This window comes from Alligator sinensis, unplaced genomic scaffold, assembly GCF_000455745.1.
Source record: "Alligator sinensis unplaced genomic scaffold, ASM45574v1 scaffold566_1, whole genome shotgun sequence".
Lineage (NCBI taxonomy): Eukaryota > Metazoa > Chordata > Crocodylia > Alligatoridae > Alligator > Alligator sinensis.
Genome location: NW_005842017.1, coordinates 29,395 through 53,417, shown reverse-complemented (window position 1 = coordinate 53,417; position 24,023 = coordinate 29,395). Strand labels below are relative to the sequence as shown.

The 24,023-nt window shown below is 42.4% G+C and overlaps 1 protein-coding gene across 2 annotated transcripts in view; it reads left to right on the top strand.

Annotated features, from left to right (window-relative positions):
• The first annotated feature begins 2,811 nt into the window (after nucleotides 1-2,811).
• The window catches only part of UBE2F (ubiquitin conjugating enzyme E2 F (putative)), a 43,704-nt gene continuing 22,492 nt past the window's right edge, over nucleotides 2,812-24,023 (top strand). Inside the window, exons 1-3 of one of the 2 annotated variants that reach the window (XM_025202247.1) lie at nucleotides 2,812-2,941; nucleotides 9,835-9,966; nucleotides 23,646-23,675. In XM_025202247.1, the coding sequence (XP_025058032.1) occupies nucleotides 2,812-2,941; nucleotides 9,835-9,966; nucleotides 23,646-23,675 (292 nt within the window). The remainder of the gene's footprint in view (nucleotides 2,942-9,834; nucleotides 9,967-23,645; nucleotides 23,676-24,023) is intronic. The other variant, XM_014519204.2, reaches the window with a different exon arrangement.

Sequence of the window (24,023 nt, the reverse complement as noted above, 5' to 3'; positions counted from 1 at the left end):
GGGCTGGCGGGAGGCCACAACCCTGGGACCAGCCGGGTCGGGGGCCCCGCGCTGCCCCTCCCGGGGGCGCCCGTCTCTGTTCCGCGCCCCTCCGGCCCCCTCCCTCTCCAGGGCGGCTCTGGGCTCTCGCCTCGCTCCCCCAGGGACCCCGGGCTCTCCCTGCCCCTGGGTCGGGCGCTCGCACAGACCTCCGCTCTGCTTCAGCACCTTGGCAGGTGCCACCAAGGAGGTGGGAGAGCACAAACACTCCTGCTTCTGGTCGGCTTGGTCCAGCAGCTGCCCCCTGCACTGCATCATTTGGCTCACAGGCCCCCCTCCCTGCTTTGGGAACTTGGAGTTGCCGCTCCCCTGCTGCCACACTGGGCTCTTGGGGCTGGCAAGGGGGGCAGGATGCCAGGAGCAGATCCCCACGCGTGGGGCTCAGACCCTATCCAGGTGCACAGGGCCCGGCCCTGTGTCAGGCTCAGTCTGGCTCATGGGTCAGCCCTCATCTGGCCCTTGGGGCCAAAAATCAGAGCATCACTGAGTTAATCCGTAAGGTGCATCTCTCCTTTGCCTTCTGCCTGACTTCAGACCAGTGTGGTTACCTATGTCTCTTTGCTGGTAGATGTGACTCCTCCCTGTGAGGGGCCTTCTGCTGTGCTCTTGTGCTTTGGTGCAAAGCAGCAGGAGCCAGGTCCACAGAGGTGTTTAGGTGTATAACTCCCATTGAAATTACAGCATTTGGAAGCTGAGCTTTGAAACGAGGGCCTTGTAAGACCAGGCCTACGTGCCCCAGCTTATCTGGTCTTCTATCCCACTCCCCTTAAAAGTAGAACCTCTGCCAAGCTTGTTTCTCTTCCCCCTTTCTGCATTGAAGGAGGACAGCTGCCTGGACTGTTTTCTGTCCCTTCCTCTGTTCCAGAGAGGGAACCAGTGAATTTCCATTCTGCCCTGGCTCACTTTGCCTTAATTAAATTTATATTTGCCCTGGATACATGGCTTTGTCTAGTCTGAGTCAGTAGCCTAATACCAGATGCTGTCTGTCTTGGTGCTTTCAACCTTCTTGCTTTTCTTATCAGTACAGCATGCCAGCTGATACTGTGAAAACTGTTTACCTTTTAAGATGACCTTACTGGTGCACGTCTTTGCCATGTTGTTTTTTGAGTTTTGTTCTGAATATTTTCATTTAATTTTGTATGCTCCTTTACTAAATGCACCAGCACTTTCAGGTTCTTCTCAAGTTAGGCATGTAAATCCCAGTCTGGAACCACATTGCTGCTTTCAGATATTACAGTGGACTTGGCCAAATTGGCAAGGCTAAGATTTTTTCCCCAGTGGCTTTTTATTTTGTGGTATGAATGAGTGTGATAAGAGGGTGAAAAAGCTGCTGATACAGGGATCTGATAAAGTTCAGTTTTGTGAACTGCTTGCAAGAAAGGAGCATCCATGTGCAGAGTGTTCTACCAGATTCTTCATTTCACATCTCAGATTGGCCTCCATGGTGTTCCCACTGCATTGATTTATTTTATTTTTTTTGGTTCTGATTACATCACCCTACCTATAAACTCCTCAGTCGGCTTTCTGTTTTCCACTCTAAATTCATACTTCTATGAAATATTTTAAAGGCCGTATGTAATTCTGCCTCTTCCTGCTTTTCTGTAGCTTTTTATTCAACTTGACAACTTCTGTAAAGACCCAAGCTGTCCTGGCTTGGGGTTTTTTTTCTCCTCTACCTTAATTTAGTTAATTCATATATAGCAGCTTAAGAATGAACCCTCTCCTCCCCTCCAAGAATAGTAAGGCCTCAATGTCTTGGCTTTTCCGTTCCTTTTGGTGGCATAACTGCTGGCAAAAAACAATTATCTACAATCAGGTTGTTTTTTTATCAGTGTGTTCTGGCTTTGCTTTTTGGCATTTTCAAGCACTGATCTTTATATGCTGCCTATTAATGTAATAAATTACTTTATGCAGGGGAGGTTGGATAGTGACTTACTGGGCAACTCTTTCTTAGTTGCTATCAGGGAGGACTGCTGTAACAAAATATCACTTCCGTCTTTGAGCCTCTCTTTGAGTACCTGTCTAGGTATTTACTGTGATAATGATAAGGAGCACCTAACAGAGAATGGTATCTCCGTTCACTGTAGATGCTGGTAATTGTCAAAGCTGCCTCAGGACCGGAGATTTTTGTGTTACCTCTTCCTATTCCATGGTATCCCCCTTCCCTGATGTTCTGTGTGGCCAGAACTGTTGGGAGAAAGTTGTTTCTGAATACAGCTTTTGATGTCTGCACCTTGTTCTCTACGGATATGCATGGTCTTTTCATATTTGCAACTTCTTAAAGGTTCTCTGATCGCTTGGATGGGCTCCTTTATTGAAATTCTGTAGAAATAACAAGTTCAGGAAGTGGTATGTTTAGCTAATAGAAAGAAATTTCCTTGATAGCAGAGTGAAACTTACTGAAATTTCTCTGCTGTAATTGATTCTGTGCTAGAACCTGATGCACTGTAAGCCAGTTCACTCCATATTTACACCTGGACTTGTCTCAACCCAACTTTAAATATTCCGTTCGGTGCTTAACCTCAAGTCCTAAAACATTAATGGCTTTTATTGGGTGCAGTCATTTGTCGTTTTGCAAAATAACATTTCCTTAGTGGCTTTATCAAGTGGCTTTTACTGCCACTGAGTAGCATACTATGGATACCACTGAACTCTCATTTATCTGGAACTCAAAATACTTTATGTAGTTATTTACTTTTCTTTTTAAAACTATTTTGGTTGTCTTGCACTTTGAGGAGTGCTTACCAGTCTCTCTGCTTGCCTTCTAGGTTGATGGTAGCAGTTATGCTAACCCTGGCAAGCAAGCTGAAGCGGGATGATGGTGTCAAAGGGCCCCGTGCATCCAATCCAGCTTCCGATTCTACTCGGAGAGTGTCAGTTCGAGATAAACTGCTCGTTAAAGGTAATCGAACCTCGTGAACCTTATGTTTTAAAATTTATAGGATTGGCTGGCCTCTTAAGCTACTTCAGACCTGTCAGTTGACAGAATTACACTAGAAAATATCTTGCAAATCGTTTTCCAAGGGGTGGTGTGCCCCTTTAGGTTACTATAGACTGTGTTGTAAACCAGGTTTTGTCAGATCTTCCAATAACTCCTTGAGTTTGGGGTTTTATTTCCCAGTTTCAGTAACACCAAGTTATGGGGAAGCATGATCACGCTTGAAGGTAGGCTGCAAATACAGGTGGACCTAGACAGGCCGGCAAATTAGGCATATCAAAATCGGATGAAGTTTAACATTGAGAAATGTAAAGTACTCCACCTGGGGACAAACAATCCCCTGCACACATACAGGCTTGTTAATGCCAATCTGACCAGCACTACGAATGAAAGAAACCTGGGTGTAATAATTGACCACAGTATGAACATGAGCTGGCAGAGCGATGCTATAGCCAGCAAGGCAAAAAAAACTCTGGTGTGCATCAATCGATGCATCTTCAGCAAAACCAAGGAAGTGATTCTTCCACTCTACTCAGCATTGACGAGACCACAGATGGAGTATTACATCTGGTTCTGGGCACCGCACTTCAAGAAGCTTGAGTCCAGAGAAGGGCCATCTGTATGGTCAGAAACTTGCATGGCAAGCCATGTGAGGTAAGCCTGAGAGACCTGGGACTCCTCAGCCTGAAGAAGAGAAGGCCAAGAAGGGAGTTGGTAGCAGCTTACTGCTACATCAAGGGTGTGCATCAAGGGCTTGGTGAGCAACTGTTCATCAGGAAACCCTCAGGGAAAACCAGGAGTAATGGTTACAAACTCCTGGAAGACCATTTCAGGCTCAACATTAGCACAGAATTCTTCAGCCAGGGTGTCCAGACTGGAATAAGCTCCCTCCAGAGGTGGTGCAATTGCCTACCCTGGAGATCTTCAAGAGGAGACTGGACAGTCTAGGGTCACTTGACCCCAGTTGTCTGAAGTTCCTTTCAGCCTACATTCTGTGAATCTATGAACATTAAGACCTCAGACTTCATGACAACTTTTTAATTATTGTAATTACTTGAATTTAAGATGAGGGTTTTTTTCCCCCAGTCAACAGGGGGCGGGGGCAGGGAAGGAGAGAGAAGCCCCCCCACCCCCCAATCATATTTACATACAGGGAAACCTCACTAAATACATTGCCTGAAATTAAGCTGATGCCAAAAGCAACATGGCTTCAGTGATGGAAACTGATTATGAAGTTGATCAAATACAGCCAACACGGAGCATGACTGTAAAATAAATTGTTTTATGGGGCAGACATGCTGATGGGAACCTACCGTGATTTTTGTTTCAAGGGTCAAATCAGTTCTGGTCAAGCCTAGCCTAGTAGTCAAGTTCCAAATTTAGACTGAATGACTGAGTTCTGCTCAGTCAATGTGGCTTTACCACTGGGCAAGTATCCTCCCTCTCCAATTTACCAGTCTTGAGCATCAGATACTTCCCAAATCCATGGCAGGAAAGCAAAGGTCTTGGGGTTCAGTGTCCCCTAGTCTCGCATGCTCCTAGCCAAAAGGATGCAGCGGAGCTGAATAAAATATATGGTAGTACCGATAGATTTCAATCCACCTCAGCTCCAACTCCTTTTTAAGAGTTACGGTAATCCATTACACTGCATAATTTTGACACTCTTCATTCTGACAGCTGAGCTATGCCTTTCTTTCCCTTTTCCAATGGTTCCTGTTTCTTCACCCTTAAATATCCGGTAAACATCATCAAACAAGGCACCAAACGGTTCACCCAGTATTCTTCTGTTGGCACCTCTCTCAGCCTGGCACACATGATTTGTGTGGCCCCGCCCTCCCTGAAGTGAAGCTGGATCAGTTTGCCCTATGCCTCACCTGCATAAAAATTTTTGGAGGATCCCAGGACTCATGACAAGAACACATGGTTCCAGTCATGAGTGTGGGCTAAGAAGTGCATAGATCCTTTGGGGGTGGTATTTGGAATACACTCACGCACTGAGCTGTGGGGTCGCCATGGTTTGAAATGCTGTTGACTCTGGTGGGGCTCAGCTCGGTGAACAATACAGTAAATGACGAACTTTTTGGCTTTGGACTAATATCATGTCTTTTTGGCTTTCTCAGCCTTCTAAGTTAAGATCAAGCAAAGAGGGGGCAGGTATCTGAACACCAACATGTCTGGACCTGGGTCTTGCACATTGGATACCTGCCTGGATTTGAAGAGTATTCAAAGCTCCAGACTGATGGGTCCAGGAGAGAGGATACTTGCCTGGTGGTATAGCCATGCATACTTCATGACTGAGTTGTACTAAGTTGAATTTTGGTACTTGACTATTGAGCCTTGCCCAACTGAATTTGAAACTGATTTAACCTTGATACAGATGAAAACAAACAAGCAAACATTTTGTACTTTCTAAGTAGGTGCTAAAGTGCTACTTAAAATGTGTTTATGGAGTACCTGTGTTAAAACTTAAGCAGTTTCAAAAAAGGTATAATGTGTCATTTGTTGGTCAACGAAGTCAATGGGTGCTGTATGCCAGTTGCTACGGTTATGTTTATTTCAAGATTATTTTTTTTTTTGTTTCAAATTTGTTTGTCCCTTTCTGTGTGCTCAGGGAGAGTGGGGTCTGACAATAAGGGGGAGGAAAAGGCTTCAGGGGGAAGAAGTTTTCTCTTTGCGGGAGGGGGGGAGGAGAGGGCACTGGACAACAGGGCTACCTGACTTCCCCAGACTTATTTTCCTTGCTGTAGCAGTGGGAGGTTGACAAATTCAAGACAAACCACCAATAATTAGATTCTATACCTGGAAAATTGTATCAAATTTATAAACTGTGCATATATAGAATCTGATTATTGGGGTGTTGTCTTAAAATCAGGGTCATCTTATAATTAGGGCCATCAAGTAAATATGGTAGTTAATGTTGGTGACATCTGTCAAGAGCAACATGGGAAAGCAGGACCATGCATTAGGTTGCTTTTAAGTGCCTATTGCAGTTACAGGGAGTGTCATTTGAACAGCTGGTATTGACGGTGTTCCCAGTGCACTGCTACTGGAGAGAGATGGTTGCTTTTGCCAGTTATTACAAAAAGGCATCAAGTAGAATGCATAAAAGTATTCAAAACCTTATTTTTCCTGTAAAATGGAGTGGTTATCTTTCCTATGTTGTTTACTCCTGGAGTCCAGTGTATGACATTATATTGCATCATCCAGGAACTGATTGTTGTGGCATATCAACATGTTTGTTTCACTGAATGTGCTAGACAAGATGATCAATTAGATTAGAATGGAAAAAAAAATTTAAACAAAAATTTAAGTAATTGACAAGGAAGCAAACCTGAAAGTACTGGAGGGACATGGTAGTTGACTTCTCAAATTGCGATGAAATAAAAGCAATAAGAACATCAACACTTCTTTTTTTTTTAAATAATCGGTTCAGACTGCTGTTGTTTCCTTGTTTGGGGTCCATGGAAAGATGTGGGTGAGAAGTGTGGGAATTGAAAGAATAAATATGCAGCACACTGTGATAGTTTCTTGTAGAAGAATCAGCATAATCCAGTGCAGACAGGTCCCAAATCTTCATGATGTGCCTTAGTTTCTACAGTTTTGTGACTTGGTAGTTTTGGATAAATGGAAAAAAAAAAACCCCATAGTACACTGTGAACTACATGTGATAATGAACAGTTAGTATGGCATTTTATTTCAATCTCTAAAACTTCCCTGCACCCATATTTAGCCATTTGTTCATCCTGGCAATACCTGATAGCATAGTCCCAGCTGTGCTAGTGCAGCTAATAACAATGGATAAACTGTTCAGGCTGTTTTTACTCAAAATAATTAGCAGTGAATTTATCAATGTTGACATGTAAATTACTATGGGCTTAACAGTAGTTAAATGTAATGCTTCAATTTTCTCAGTCTATTTCGGGGCTATTTCAAAATGACAACTGTACCTCTCTTATACTGTACAAATACAAAATTAAGAACCTGTGTTGTGATTTGCTTGCTTTCCCCTTTGAAAGAAAACTTAAATTGTACCACAACATTTTGCAGGTACTGGATTTTTTGAAAATTCTGCAGCTTCAGAATAATCAGACCCTTCCCATAGATCTAGTAATACCGTCTGCCTGCATCCTTCCCTTGCATCACTTTTTGGAATATGAGAATTCACATTAAAACCCCACGTGACAATGGTCAAGCCTCTTAAGGAGCTTCTGAAGCCTTCTAGCCAAGATAGTATGAACAAAAGAGAGCCAATGTGGTGGGGTGGAAGGAAACAAATAGGAAAAAATGGGGTCTTTTGGTGAAAATCTTTGGATTTTCTTTAAAAAAAAAGAAAAAAACACAACATATTTTATCCTTCTTTTGTTTGGCTTTAAGCATTGTTGATCCACAGGCAACACTGCATGGAAAATTGAAATGCAATTATTTATATTCTAATCAGTACCCTTATAACAAAAGAATAAAATAAACACCTCAGTTATTGTTTTCTATCAGGTACATTTTTGTACTTGTTATTCTTGGGAATAACAGCATTGTGCTTTAATTAAAAAAAATGTAAAAACATGCATTTACATACTTTCTGTTCTTCCCTCCCAAAGGGAACTGGCATAGCAATGACTTTATTTTTCTAATTCTCATTAGCAAACCATAGCTGACCTTAATATTAAACAAGTTTAAATTCCCAGGCTTTCGTGAATTTCAGAATAGATGGGATAAACTTCGACCAAAGTAACCAGTTTCTTTATAAAAATGAACGTTATGTCTTGACCTGACAGTCATAAAATCTTGTAGTATAGTAGCTCTTCAAAGAGAGATTGTTGGGGAACAAGTAGAGACAATATTCTCAGGTGTGGACAGTTTGCTAGTGTCCCTGAAAGAAAGAGTAAACCAGCTAATCTTAAATATTGTGGAGAGGGGAAGACGGTCTCTAGGACATCTGGGAGCCAGTAAATTTGAAGTTTTTGTTGATTCACCAATAAGTTAAACCACGTAGGTTATGTCTAGGTCATAACCTTTCTGGAAATAATTCATAGAAGAAATTCCCAACGTTGTTCATTCAGATGAGTCGGAGTTTGTGGTTACTTTCATATGTTTAGCCTGAAGATCTCCAAGGTATGGATGACAGTTGCATACTCAGTGCTAGAAAGAAGTGGTCAGTCTTCTGGTGATTGTATGGGTTAAAAAAAGGATCACTTCATGCATGTTTTGTGCTGTGGTTATTTGCATATTGGTTAAGTGCACAAATCACTCAAGTGCGAAATGTTGGGCTCCACTGTCTACTCTGTTAACAATTGTACTTGGTTTAATTGAACAGTTGGAGTCCTCAACTTCAGGGCTTCTCAAGCCACCCTGAGGTGTCTAGGTAGGTACTGCCAATTTCAAGGCTTCTGTTAGAAACTTGAGACACTTTGAGAAACAATGGGCACTTACACACTTGTGGGGAGCCTGCTCTGACACGCTGGAAATACAGCACATCGAAGTAGACTCGATTTAATTGAGTCTGCTGGAACACACAAATTGACACGCTCTTGCAGCCTCGCATGTCACATGTATCAGCGGTGCAGCACTCCTCCATGCTGAGAAAATGGCAGCAGTGCACTTTCAACTAAAACATGTTTGTACTTTAGATCAAAGCACACTGCTGCCATTTTCCTAGCACAGAGGCGTGCTGTGCCGTTGATGCACGTGACGCATGGGTGCTTTTAATTAGCATGGCTTGCTAATTTAAAAGTGCCCAGCGCAGTGTCGGAAATGCATATAAAAATTCCCAATATGATTACCCTCAATAAGGTGCAAAAGTATTAGCACAAGGTGTTGTCTGTAGTTAATGGGCCTTGTTTACATTGAGTTGGGGTAAGTGCTTACTCTCTGGTAAATGTATTGCCTATTTTTAGTTCCATGGAGATGAACTTAAATGGAGAGCACTGTAGGGGAGGGAAGGCAGTAAAGCTATATGGGATTGTGGCAAAGGTTGGCATAGCTCTCTTCTTCATTATGCTGACTTGTGTGTTGGCAAAATGAGCAAAGCAAGGTTTAAGACAGAAAAATGACTAAATGGTATCGTTGAGCAGCCATTTAGCCAGTGAGCAGTGGGCTCTCCTGGATGCCTCCAGCATAAATGCATCACACCTGAATCTGGTTCTGCATCTTGGTTCTTTTTCTCTGGTTTACCCTATTGGTACTGCTTCTATCTTGATATGATAGTTGCAGTGATTTCATGATTTCTTTGAGTGTCCATTTTGGCCAAGCTCTAGGGAAGGAATGGAACTATAAAATCCTGTTAGGTACAAGTGAACAAGGTAATATGTGTATATGAATGATTATGATGCAGCACAGAACATAAATAGTTTATCAGTAAACTCTAACATAACCCATATGGCCTCTGGTGTAGATTAGGTCATCAGTGCCATTACTGAATACAGGTAAGGGTTTGTGTTTTTTGTTTGTTTGTGTTTTTTTTAAAGGCTTTAGACATCGTCTATCAAAAATGCAAGCATGTTTTAGATGGTACTTAATTAAAAATGTGTTTTGGGGTTCCCCCCCACTAATATGGTTTTTGGTATATCATTTTTCAAGTCTAGGTGAGGTCTGGGTGAGTTTTAGGACCTCGTGGTAACTTTGGAGGTCTAAAAAGTTTAAATAGCAACATTAATCAATCATCTTAGCAAAAAACATTTTTTATCAGCTCGTTATTAACAACATCATCTTTTTTTGGATGCAGTCAGTGGTGGACATTGGAATGCAGGGTGCTGTCCTATACTTAATCCAGTAGTTCTCAACTTTCTCAGGCTCAAGACACCTCTGCATAACTACTATGACTGAGCATCACCCCTTTTCAAAAACTGATTTATTTATTACAGTGCTTGCAGAGGCATCTGGTAGTGGAGACGGGTCAGAAGCTTGGGGATGCATCTGTGCCTGCACTTATCTCCTCGCACCTCATGGTACCCTTGAAAAGATCTTGCGGCATCCACAGTTGCGCTGGCACCCAGGTTAAGAATCACTGACTTAATCTTTAAAATTTGCTGCTAAAAATGATGGGGCCCTTCTGACCCTTTGTGTGTCACTGTTTCTAGACCTGCCCTTTTGTTCCCTTCTCCAGTTTGGAAGTCTGATTGATTGGTGTTTATACTAATACCTGCCAGATGCCAAGATCTAATTGGATATCTTGCAAAGACTTAATAGAAAGGACTGTTCTGAAGAGCATATGTATATACAGTTGGTATGATAACAAATATGACCCCCACACTTCCTGGACCACCACAACTACAACATCACTTCAACTTTTTCAGAATGAAAGAATTCTTAAATAGTTGGATGTTTATTTCCAGCTGTTTTTCTTGGCCTCTGGGGGATTTACTGTTAAGCAGTAGTTGGTAGCTTTCTCTTCCTTGCTAACTCCTTCTGCAATTAATGTAGCACAGTCAAGAGTCCACAAATTATTGCCTGATTATAACTCCTGCTTGGTTCCCTACTCACCATGTGGGAAGAGGAGCACAGAATGATGGTACTTTTCAGAACCCTAGGGAGGTCAGAGAACTGCATCTGGTGCTTGAAAATCAGCGAGGAAAATTATTTTGTGACATCCTGAACTGAAGTAATGGGACAGAAGAGGAGCAGACGAGCCCAGCTTTGGGGGAGTCAGGTGTTTGTGGGTACAGAACAGGGCCTAGTTGTTCAGTCTGCCAGCTCATGAAGAGAGCTGGAATAGAGAGGCGCCCAGTGAGACTGATGTATATTGGACGAGAGATTTTGAAAGGAGAAAACATGCATGTTAGGGAGAGGGGAGGTGGAGCATACTGAAGAAGCTAACAAAAGGCAGATATACTTGTCTTAAAAAGGGCTCTGCAGTTGATGAACGTAACACTACTATTACCACTTAATCACAATTGATATCACTCATGATCATTGTGTCGATTCCAACTGATGTTGGTTCTGCTGTGGATCAAGGGTAATACATAACCATAACTCTCTGTAGGCCTAGTGTACTGCTGGAAACAAGGTAGAGAGCAATGATGCCCTTAAAATTGCAAATGGTCTTGTAGTTTTGTCCCTTATCCAGACAGTTGCCCTTCCCTCCCCAGGTGTTTTTTGGGATATTCATAATGTGTGCACAGGCTACATTTTCAAATACTGTTCTGCATAACGTTTTCAACTTAATCTCAGAAGGGAAACTTGGAGGGAATGACGTGTTTATTTGTTGAAATCTAGCTTTAGCTTGAGTCCCAACTGCTGGTGAAGTGCTCAGTGCCTCATAGTACTGGGCCCAAAGGTAGGTTATTTCTGAAGCATTGACAGGTGCTGGGGACCACAAGCAAAAGTACTCTGAAAATTAAGATTTTATAATAAATATTCCTGGTAAATTAAGTCCAGTCAGCTAAAAATATAAAATAGGATTCTAGAGTGCCAGTGAAGGAGTGCATGGTTTATGGGTCATGAAGGTTTTTCAACTGCAGTTGTTACGCTGTATCCCAATTGCACAAATAATGCCTTACCCCACCTTTCATTTTGTTGAAGATCTGGTGCCAATTTGAAATTCGTCTTTATAATAAAGAAATTGATAATGTTCAGATACTATTTTGGCTTTGTAATCCTGGGAATTTCTGGGTTTGTGTCTTGTTTTCAATCCTCCCCACCCCCAGATTTTCATTTTTTAAATAGTTGCTTTTTGTGAAAGACCGTCAAAAATGGGAAACAAAACTGGCAATATAGTAGGTTCAGATAAACGCACAGTATAAACTGGCAAAATTAGCAAAGTTTTGTTTTGGCTCTAATTTTTTTTTTAGGTGCAATAATCTTACTTGTGTCTTTCAACAACAGCAGTCAAGAAAATCTCAAGGCATGATATAAAAGGAGAATACAACTTCCATGGCACCTTCCGGTGTAGGATTCAAAACATTAATTTAGGTTTTTTTCTGTTGTGTATCCTCTCCCCTCTTTATAAGCAAGTCATATTTCTAAATAGGCTACATAAGACATTGCATACTTAAACAGGAAATGTTTATGAATAAATTGGTTTAAAAATAAATTGCACTAAAATCTTGCCTGTTTGGGAGGAGTGATAGAGATGTTTCAAAGCAATTGAATGAACACTTACCAAAGCAAACTAAGTTGGAATTACAGTGAAACTTCATGGCAGTATGAGATGAACATAATAAAACTTCCAGTTCTTCTTGCTGAGATATGTAACAAATTGAAAGGGAAGCATTGCTGAGATTTTTCTTGAACTTAAAGCATCATCCTGATCTCCTTTGTAAATTATCTGGTATTAGTGTTAAGTATTATTTGTACCTAATTTTTGTGGGAGTTTGCTGTTGACAGAAGGTAATGGCCAGTGGTAGGTTTGGGATGTGTTATCAAGAGCATCCCTGCCTACACAGTGTGTTCTTGTGGTGTCTGCTGTGGCTGCTCTCAAACAAATGGAGGTAAGTTTTGAGACCACCTGTGTGGAGACACCACTGTGCTGCGATTACAAGCTTGGTTCACATAAGTAGGAGTGGATTGGCAGGTCCTGCTCAAGAGCATCTCTCCCAATGAGCTCTGGGGAATGTCTGTAGACTATTAGTTTTCCTAGATGAAAAGATCCCACTCTTTATTTGACCTAAACTTTCATGGTTGGCCCCACTTGATGATGCCAGAATTCCATAAATATTTATTGGATGTAGACTAAAGCATAAGGTTTGATAACAGTCAGCATTTGGAGGAGGAAAGGAAACATCACACACTTTTCTCTAATTTAAAAATGGGTTATATTAGTCTTTTTTTAGGCTTCACATGTTCCTTTTTTTTTTTTTTTAATATCAATCCTGCAATTAATTATTCAGCTCAAGGGAGTCAGACGCCCATCTGCCTTGATACAACTTTGAGTAAGGAACAAAAAGGAAAAATATCAGCATTCTGTCCCTGGAATTGGGATTCAGACGCAGAGTTGCTTACCAGAAATGTCAAGATATATGCAGTATGTGTTGCTGAAGTTCACAGCCTTGGGGCTGGCAAAAGGCTATGTATTTAACTAAACTTAATGTAAAACGGTGCTTATTAGTTAGACAGTGCTGTGTAATTAGTACATCTAAAACTGAGCAGCTTCCTTCTTTTTTCAAGTCTTCTGATACCAGTAGTTTGGGGGCTATTATTTGAAGGCTTGAAAATGGCAGGAGGTGTAGATTTGCTTATTCCACAGCACTGACATTAATATGGACTGCAGAGGAATTGCTTGCAGTGCGCTATGAGCACTAGGGCTAGGGACAGACATTAAATGTAAACCATTTTAAGTACTCAAACTGGTTTAAACATGTAACAGAATAGATGTTCAGTGCACATAAACCAGTTTGAAAATGGCTGAAACTAGTTTGACATAAACCTGGCTGAATGTAGTATCAGACTTAACAGATTTGGCTCAAACTGGTTTATGCAATGTCTATCCCAGACCCCTTGCTGGTTTAAGATAAACCAGACTCCCTCAGCATCCCAGGCTGCTCTCTGAGCTGGGTGGGGCTCTGTTCCACAGCAGGGCTGGGCCCACCCCTCAAGACTGTGGGCTGCTTCCTACCTTCTCTCTCACCACTCCCTGCTAAGCAGGAATTCCTTCCCTCCCCTCTGCCTTACAGAGAGGTGTCTGTGTATTAGCTAGAAAACCACATGCTAGCTACCATCTGTGCTGAATCAATGGGTAGAATGAACAGGAAGCTGGTAGTGTCCCTCTGTTTTTTTCTTAGTAGGGTAATAAACACTGTTATCAATTCCCTTCTGGGCTAATCAGAGCATTCTGCGGGAGCCTGGCCATGCCCCGCCCCAGCTCAGTGCTGTGGAAGGAAGGGAAGGTGCTCTAGCGCCCCCAGGCTTCTAGCTCGAGCCACTGCAGGCATGTGCCTGCATGTCTGGGATGTCTGTCGGGTTACAAAACTGATTTAGCCTAGCCAGGTTTGATTAACCTGCAAAGATTGAATCAATTCATGCTCAGGCATTTTGAACATCTGTCCCTAGCCTAGGATGTTAGCAACCCAGAAACTGACCAGCTGCCCTACTGTTGGGGTTTCTAATGTTGAAAGTGAGGGGAACAATTGATGACACTGGCTAGCTCCTGCCATTCTAATAGCAGCTCTTTGACATCTACTTTGATGTTTCTGGCCCACTTAAACCCAGTGCACTTAATTAAAAATTTGACGATGGGGCTGAAAAGTACTGTGCAATTAAGTGATTCATGGATGTGCAGAAAACAGTTATTACAACATAAGCAATAAGGAATAAATTCTAGTTGGAATCTAGGAGGATATTCAATTAGGAGAATTGTGCTCATATCCAGTATATATATATAGTTGGAGTACATAGTATCTTGAGTTTTGACAAGGTTAAAAGATATACATTAAGTAGAATCTGAAAGAAGACTGATTCTTCTTTTCTCTATTTTTAGATAGGAACAGAAATGATGTTGTTGCATAGATCCATAGACATTAGGGTTGGAAGGGACCTCAGAAGATCGAGTCCAGCCCCCTGCCCCAGGGACAGGAAGTCAGCTGGGGTCACAGGATCCCAGCAAGCCAAACGTCCAATCATCTCTTAAAGGAGTCCAGAGTAGGTGCTTGCACCACCTGTCTGTTCCAGGCCTTGGGGGCTCAGACTGTAAAGAAGTTCTTCCTTATGTCCAGCCTGAAACAGTCTTGGAGAAGTTTGTGACCGTTTGACCTTGTCATCCCATGGGGCGCTCTGGTGAACAGGCATTCCCCCAGATCCTGATGTACACCCCTTATATACTTATAGGCAGCTACCAGTTTCCCCCTGAGCCTGTGCTTTTCCAGACTGAAGAGCCCCATAGCTCTCAGCCTCTCATCATAAGGCCTGTTTTCCTGCTCTCTGACCATGCGCATGGCTCTCCTCTGGACTCTCTTGAGCTTCTCCACATCCTTTTTGAATTGCAGAGCCCAGAATTGGATGCGGTACTCTAGCTGCGGCCTCACCAAGGCCAAGTACAGCAGGAGGATGACATCCTGGGATTTGCTAGAGAAGCATTTATAGATGCAAGCCAGAATTTTGCTCGCTTTGCAAGCTGCAACATCACATTGGTGGCTCATAGTCATCTTGTGATCAGTCACGACCCCCAAGTCCCTTTCGGCCATGGTTCTAGCAAACATAGCAGTGCCAAACCTAATAAGCATGCTGCGGGTTTTCTTCCCGAGGTGGAGTACCTTGCATTTTTTGGCGTTGAAGGCTATCAGGTTTTCGTCTGCCCATTTTCCGAGCTTGTTCAAGCCATTTCTGAGCCTGTTGCCAGATGAGAGATTGTTAATCTCATGGTAGGGAAGAACGTATTCATTCTGTGTTAAAAACAAAACCTTGTGGATCATAATTTGCTTCGTTATGGTAAGAGTAACTAAGCAAAAAAAATCCCTTATAATGCCTTGGTCAATTAAGAGAACAATCTCTTTGAAGGTAATATGCATTGTTTTGAAAGCAGCAATTTTAAGGGCTCTGTTCTGAGCTTCATGCTCATTTATATGTCAAATCAGGATCATCTGCTTTTTTTTTTTTTGTATAAATCCCAAGAGTAGCTGGGTATGGAGAATTTCTCTCAGATGGAAAGAAATAAGCTACTTTCTTTAAAATGACTGAAGTCAATAATGTTTAACTTATCTATTCCAGGAATCTTTTCCCTGTAAATTGAGAGTCTGTCAAAGTCAGTACTAGGTTTATCTTTAACATCTGCCTCTGTCATCACACTCTCCCACCCCTTACTGACTTTTTTTTTGTGAGTTTGGAATTGCATCAAAGAGGTTTAAAATTGTTTCATCTTTTTTTGTTTCTGTGTTGCATGAAAGAGCTATCCAGGTAGATGCATCATATTGTATGGGGGGAGACTGACTGCAAACTATATGCTATTAATTGTGCAAAATAAACAAAATGGTGAGAATTTTTTTTTCTAACTTTTTTTTTTTTTGGAGCTATAATAATAGGTGGTAAATGGCAGGCTGCCATAGAAGTAAAACACTTTTGGGCTGAAGTGTTTTAAAATTTGATGTTCCTTTATAATTTTAGAAATATTCATAGAGTGTAAAGTCGAAAGAGACCACAATGGATCATCATGTCTGGCCCCCAGCCCCTGGCAGGAAAGAGGACTGAGGTCAGATGGCCCAGCCAGGTGACTATCTAGCCTCTTCTTGAAGACCTCCAAGCTAGGTGATAGCACCACCTCTCTTGGAAGCCCATTCCAGATCCGGACCACCCTTACTGTGAAAAATTTCTTCCTAATATCTAACCTAAATCCACTCTCAGTTAGTTTACACCTGTTATTCCTAGTCACTCCCTGAGGTGCCTTACTAAACAGTGCTTTCCCTATTCCCCGTTGACCTCCCCTAGTAAGTCTATAGGCAGCCACAAGATCTCCCCTCAGCCATCTCTTGTGAAGGCTGAAGAGATTCAGCTCTCTCAACCTCCCCCCATAGGGTCTATCACAAAGACCACTAATCATGCGAGTGGCCCTCCTCTGGACCCTCTCGAGATTCCCCATGTCCCTCTTGAAGTGCAGCGTGCAAAACTGGACACAGTACTCCAACTGCGGCCTGACCAGTGCCGCATAGAGGGGGAGCATCACCTCCTTTGATCTATTAGTCACGCACCTGCTAATGCATGACAAGGTGCGATTGGCCTTGTTGATGGCCTCATTACACTGCTGTCTCATGTTCATCTCGGAGTCAGTTATGACTCCAAGATCCCTCTCTGCCTCCAAGCCGCTGAGAATATTGTTTGTTAATAAGAGGGTTGATTTTTATAGTTTTATGTACGAGTTCCTAAAAAGCACAGTTGTAAGACATTGTGTTACGAAAAGTAGGTTCTCTATATGAAGTTGGTTTGAATGAGTAGTTGTAATCTAGGTGTAAAACATTAGTGGAGTTCTAGTGGTTTTCTGTCTTACTGAAGCATAATGAGATACTTAATAAAATGAAGGTTTTACTTTTGATGTACTATTTGGAACAGAGTGGTGTGTGTGTAAACAGCCTGGCTGTAACATCCATTTCACTTGCTTACTGGCCATGATGACGTGTCTAGACTTAGTATGTTCAATGCACATTTCATCATTCAGACTTTACACAGATTAATGTTTAAATTTGCTTTCAGTGATTTGTCTTAACTTTAGATCAGCAGTGTAAATGGAAAGGATGATTTCTTTTAAGCAGAGGTCAGGATTGCACACTGGTGAACACACCTCTTATACTATCTGTTGTTCTGGTCATCCCATCTCAGAAAGAACATACTAGAATTAGAAAAGATATGGAGAAGGAGAATAAAGCATCAGGGCTATGGATCAGCTGCCATACAAAGAGAAACTAAAAAGGCTGGGATAATTCTGCAGCAACTGCTGAGAAGAAATACAAAGCAAGTCCTTGAAAACGTGAATAGTATAGAAACAGTAATATATCACAAAATTAAAAAACAAGGTGTATCCAATAAAGTTTAGGCAGCAAGTCTGAAACAAAGTACCTTTCTACCCATTGTGTAAGGACCTACCTAAATTGCAGTGTAAATGCACTATGCAGTGGCTCTTTTTATCTTGATCTTGCTGTGCTCCCCTCTTGCCCCCAACTAGCTCGGGGGAACAAGGTCTCTCCCAAACCCTGCTGGTCCCCCCCCTAGTGAGTTTATAGACGGCCACTAGGTCCCCCCTCAGCCTTCTCTTACGAAGGCTGAACAGGTTCAGGTCCTGTAGCCTCTCCTCATAGGGTCTGCCCTGTTGTCCCTGGATCATGCGAGTGGCCCTCCTTTGGACCCTCTCAGTGCTGTCCACATCCCTCCTGAAGTGCTGCGTCCAGAATTGGACACAGTACTCTAGCTATGGCCTGACCAGTGTTGCATAGAGGGGGAGGATCACCTCCTTGGCCCTGCTTATGATACACCTGTGGATGCACGACAAGGTACGGTTATCCCTACTTACTGTGTTCTCTCATTGTTGGCCCATGTTCATCTTGGGGTCAATAATACTCCAAGATCTCTTTCTGCCACCGTGCGTTCGAGAAGGGAGTTCCCCAGCCTATAGGTATGCTGCTGGTTCTTACTACCCAAGTGCAGCACCCTGCACTTGTCAGTATTGAATCCCATCCTGTTTTCATTTGCCCACCCCTTTAACCTGTCCAGGTCCAGCTGTATCCCATCCCTCCCTTCTAGTGTGCCCACCTCGCCCCAAATCTTGGTGTCATCTGCGAATTTAAACAGGCTGCTCTTCACCCCGTTGTCCAAGTTGCTAATAAAGAAATTGAACACTGCAGACCCAAGGACTGAGCCCTGGGGGACCCCACTGCCCACTTCCCTCACTTTGTTGAGCTAGTAACTATTGGAGTTGAGGATGGTATAAAAATATTAAAATAAACCTTTTTATTATGAAAAATAACTTCTGGATCATATGGCTGTGGTTTTTAATATATTTCTTAAAGTTGGTCTGCCTGTCTTTGTTTTGAAAAAAAATCTCATTTAATGAATGAGTAGTTCTCTCACCTGTGCATTGGCGCCATGCAGGGGGTGCATGTGCACCCCCTGAGATTGGTTTCACCTGCAGGCAGTCGCTGCTTGCCGTGCTGCCCCCCCCCCCCCCCCCCGACACCACCGCAACTGCCTACAGAATCTCCTCACTCACGGCCACCATGCCCCTGCTGACCTCTCTACTTTTCCCAGGCCTTTTTCGTTAAACCCATTTTGTATTCCATGGACCCATTACTTGAGCTGACAGAAATCTGTTTAATGGCTTCTGCGAACACTTGTTTGCTGCTTTTTCATGCCAAGTTGAGTTATGTCAAGCAGAATTCTGTTACTTCCTATTTTTACTTGTTTCATAAACTTTGCAGAGAACAGCATATTCCAGCTGACCACACCTTTACTTCTATGGGCAATTTCTTGAAAACACTGATTCTTAGTTGCTTTAGGTCAGCATTCCCCAGCTGGTGTGCTGTCGGGCATGTCCAGGTGTGCCGTGGCATTTTGGGCTGGAGCCACGCCTCCAGCCAGGCAGGGGGCAAGGCTCCAGCTAGTGATTCAAGTGGCCGTGGTGTGGTAGAGGCCATGTAAGTGTGCCTTGTGGTGAAAAAGGTTGGGAAATGCTGCTTTAGGTGGTCTCAGGATTTTTCATACCTGTACTGAAAATAAAAGGAACTTTAAATTTAACAGTCTGAGCCCACTGAGTTATCCATTCAAGGGGGGAAAAAATATTTTCTACCACAAAGGAAAAATGTACTAATTTCAGAAGGTTCAATTTAGCTGTTCTGAATGAGCTGAGGAGGGGAGAGGTAAGGCTGCTGTTGTATGGAGCTCCTATGAGTTAATGTGGATGGCTGCCTGACCATCGGCTTCGTTGCGGTCTCTGAATTCCACCCTTTTTCTTGCTGGTCATGAAGGACATGAGGAGCGGGCTGGGTTGTACTTTTCTCATTACTCCTGCCTATGGTCAAGGAACAGGTTTCAGAAGGCAAAGATTTGGTCTCAAAAAAGGCATCGAGTTTGGTGAATTTGGGATAGTGGGAAGCAGAAGTAACATTTTATTTGTATTTTATTTCATCATTGTCAGTCTACTATTATTCTCTTATTTCATATAATATTTTACTTTTCCCTTACACCCCGTCGCAATCCCTCTGTTCAGCCAAGAGTAGCCTTCTTGAATACCATCAATACTCTTGAGTACACTTGGCGAACATGCACGGGAGGTCATTCTTGGCAGTTCCTCCCCAGCTCTGGAATTCTATCCCTCCTTGAGGCCCACCGGAGTCCCAAGCTTGGATGTCTTTTGGAAGCACTGTAAGACCTTCCTATTTTAAGAGGCATTTGGCAAACAAAGCTAGGCCAGGGGATTGCTTTAGGGATCTGTGGTTTCTAGTGATATTCTGGTTCCCCTTTTAAGTTCTTTAGTTCTATTTTCTCACTTTTTTTCATAATGCTCCTGTTTTATAAGTTGTTTTGTTTTCTTATCTAAAGCTGCCCTGAGGTTTTTGATGAGAAGGGCAACATATAAATCACACAAATAAATAAGGTGGTGTTTGTGTTTGAGCTGAGCCAATATTTTTGGTGTGCTGGAATTATAAGTGTTTAAAAATTGTTCAGTAAAAGCACTCCACAGTAATGTGAATTTTTTTGAGGCTTTTTTTAAACTGAACTTAAGCCAACTGTTGTGGTTTTGTGAAAGCACTAGGGCAGTGGTTGGCAACCTTTTCTGGTTACAGGCTGGAATGATCCAGTTTGGATTGGGGTAGGTGGGCAGTAGAACTTGGCCACCCTGCTGCTTTGCCCTGTGGCAGCATAAAAAGAGAGCACCCGTGGCAGAGGCCCTCTGCTGCCAAATGCCACTGGATCCAGTGGTTCTGTGGGCCAGACTTGGCTTGTGGGCCACAGATTGCTGACTCCCATGCTAGGATATTGTTGCATAGGGTATTTTAAAGAACTCAAATACGTTTGTGTTTATATGGTTGAGACCATACAACATTCATGTTGTTTTGCTCTGGTCCTCTCTATATGATCTAAAAAGAGCAACCCTCAATTTTGTGATTTATGAATAAGTTCAACAGAAGCCAGTCTATGTTAAGGCAATGTGAGAATGATGTTGCATCTGTGATTGGTCCAGAAATTGTGCAGGTGGCAAGGATTATTTAAAGGGTGATATCTTATGTAACTTTATCCCACCTACATAGTTGGTCCCATAAGATACCACCCTAAAAAACCCTTGCCTCTCTCAATATTCTTAAGGACAAGAAGTTACACACAAACTGGCTTCAGTGATCAGGAACCAGTTTAAACCTGTAACGGATCATAAGTTTAGTGCAAGTAAACCAGTTTCAAAATGGCCGAAACTGGTTTAAGATAAACTTGGTTGAATGTAGTATCAGACTTAACTGGTTTGGGTCCAACCAGTTTATGCAATGCCTGTCCCATATCCTTTCCTGGTTTAAGGTGAGTTAAATCTGAGTTCCCTAGCATGTTTTTCAGCCCTGGACTGGACTCTCTGCTCCAAGGGAGCAGGACTGGCCCCACCCCCAGCAGCCAGAAGTAGGGTAGATTCCCTTGCCTCACCCCTTCCTCTGCTGGGGAATCGACCCAGCTCCCAGCTGGGGCAGGGGAGCAAAGCCCCCACTGTCGGCTTCCCCCCTCCAGGCACAGGGTGGGTGTTTTCACCCCTCCTCTTCCCCACAGCTGCCCCACAGGACTTACTGCAGGCCACACTCACCAAGAGCCCTATGCTGCAGGACAGTCTGAGATGAGGGAGTTGCAGCAGGGGACCTCTGATAGGAGCTACTTCCCCCATCCACCTCCAGGTACCCCCTGGCTGAGGTCCATGCAGACCAGGGTGGGGGTTTATACCCCTCCCCAATCGCACTCAGGCCTGCCTGGGCCTGGCCACGGCCCCCCCACAGCTTAGTTTCCCTCCAGCGGAGGGCTCGTTCTAGTGCCCCCTGGCTTCTGGCCTGAGCCACTGCAGGTATGTGCCTGCCTTTCTGGAGTCAAAAGTGGATGTCAATCCACTTGCAAATCGGTTCAATCTATGCAGATTAGAGTTGCCTGCAAAGATTGAATGCCTCATCCTCCCGCCCTGAGTCTGGAAATTTGGCAATAGGGTAATGATGGTAGCTTTAGTTGGCACTCCCTGGCTGCCATATTCCCAGATCCATGGGGAACCCTACAAGCCAGATTGAATGTGGTACCTGGCTGAGCTGAGGCAGCACAAGGCCCAGTCCCCAGAGCACGGAACAGCCCTTTGCCACTCATTCGGCCCACAGGACTGAATGGTAGAGTGCCACCGTGATAGATGATTTGATGTGAAATCAACTATTAGACTTGAAAGACTGAATTTGCACTGTGCTGTGCTAAGGAATTTACCCCCTTGCATTGTGAAGCCTGATGCTTAAATACTTTCCAGTAAAGGTTTAAGTAAAGACCTTGTGTATAGTATCGGTGTGTGCCTTTTGGTCGTACTTTAAGTGAGGGTGAGCATTCATAAACCCATAATGAGTGGCTGAATTAAGTTTGAAGCTTATTTGCAGAGGACCTCCGAGGAATATTTTAGGCTTGTATTACTACATTATTTAAATTGTGAATTAAAAGAAGGTGTTTTCATTATAGCATTAGTCAGATTCCTTATTTATCTCTAAGTTCAATACCAAGTTCAGTTTGTTTTAGGTTCAATATCTATTTAGCTTTTTAAGCTCAGTATCAGGAGACAATTTGGCTCAGTGACTGCTACTATTTAACTGTCAAAAACCTAGTCTGAGTTATTTCAACCATGAAGTGACATAAAAATATGGAAAGCAGGGAGGGTTGAAGTGCCTAATTCATTTTACTATCAAATATTAATAAACCCTACATAGGCTAGAGCCTTTATGTTAAAATGCCACAAAAAAAATTTGGAGTCGCTATCAGAGCAAGTTTGGTTGTGCACTAAAAAAAATCCTCTTGAAGTTCAATGTCAATAGAGTTGATGTAAAATCTAAAAAGAGCTGTATATCTTGAGCTGGGATTTTATTATTTCTCTTGCACTGTTGGCAGCCAAATCCATGAGCATTGTGCTAGCTTTCTTGTGAGCCAAAAATGGAACCTAATTAGCCTGTTTTCATTGCTCTTCCAGGATAAGATGCAAGAAAAGATTTATTTTTACATATACTATTTTTAATATTTAAGATATGCAGGCAAACTGAATATATTGGAAGGATTAAATATAAGTAAAACTTATTTGAACATAAACTGCAGATCTGTGCAGTAGAGTAGGGTCAAAAGGAAGGCATTTACCAGCCACATCATAGACGACTTGCAAATGTTTCAATTTAGGTATAACTTTGGGGCCCTGGCAAACATTGCAGTTATGGTGCTGTTTAACATGCAAGTGCACCATAAATTATAACGTGCTGTGCACTTGCATTTTTATAGCTGGTTTGAATTGCACCTTAAATTGAACGTATGGTGTGGCAGGTGTCTGTTAGAGCTGGGGCTACCCCATTTGGATCCAACTCACAACTGATGGGAGATGCATGGAATGATTATCCATGCCCCATTGCTATATTTTTATTAAGTTGAAAGGGAAGAGTTGCTGCTCCTGTTTTTTGCGAACTGTGCATTTTGTGCCCCATTAGTCCAGTTTACACTGTGCAACTGAATAAGCAGGTCCTTTTTCTTTTGTTAACTAGTGACAATTTACATAGGAAGATAAAACAGTATTTCAGACTGTCCTTATGTTTGGGAGACTCTTCCTATTTTTTTCCATTGTTAGTTCTGTTTTGATCCACCAGTAATTAGCATTGCTGTGAGCCCTAGATGAGCATCTTGTACACTTAATGTAGTAGACTTGTTCTGTGGAAGCTCAGATAAACATTCTGGAAACATCATTTGTGATGGGGGAGCTGAACCAGTTTTAGTTGCATTAAGATTTTTTTTTCTTTCTTTGAAGAATGTCCCAAGACCAGAAGAGCATTTCTGTGGAAGAGCATATGAAAAGAAGTTCCAAAAAATGGAACTTTGTAACCTCATCCCTCACAGGAGGGACTTGAAGACTAAAAATATTACTTAATGTATTGAATACTTTTTAAAGTAATTGAATATTGTCATTTTTCATTGTGTTTTAAAAAGTTTCTTAAACCTTGAGAGATGTGCAGTCAGAACTTTTTATTTCTCTGACTATGTCTGCATTTAACAATGATGTTTCTGTTCTTTTTAACAGAGGTTGCTGAACTTGAAGCTAATTTACCTTGTAAGTATGGCTTTCAATATCGTGCACTTTGATAGGGAGAAACTTAGGGGCATGGAAATTGATTTGATTGTTTTCTGAATTATGAGCATGTTTTATGTTGCATCTTTATAGTGCTGCTGCAAGACAGCAGTATGTTTTTTAAACATTCACTCAGTTGGTAGCTCAGGCATTCTTGTTCTTGGTGTTCTCATTCAGAGTATGTATTAGCTTCCCTTGGAGACAGTGGTAGTATCTTAATTAAATACTTCATATTGAAGAGGATGGGGCCCATTTTTGTACATTCCCAGTAACTTACAAGGGGTTGAAGTTTTTTCTATTACTGTCAGAAATGTCCTCCCTTCTTTCCCT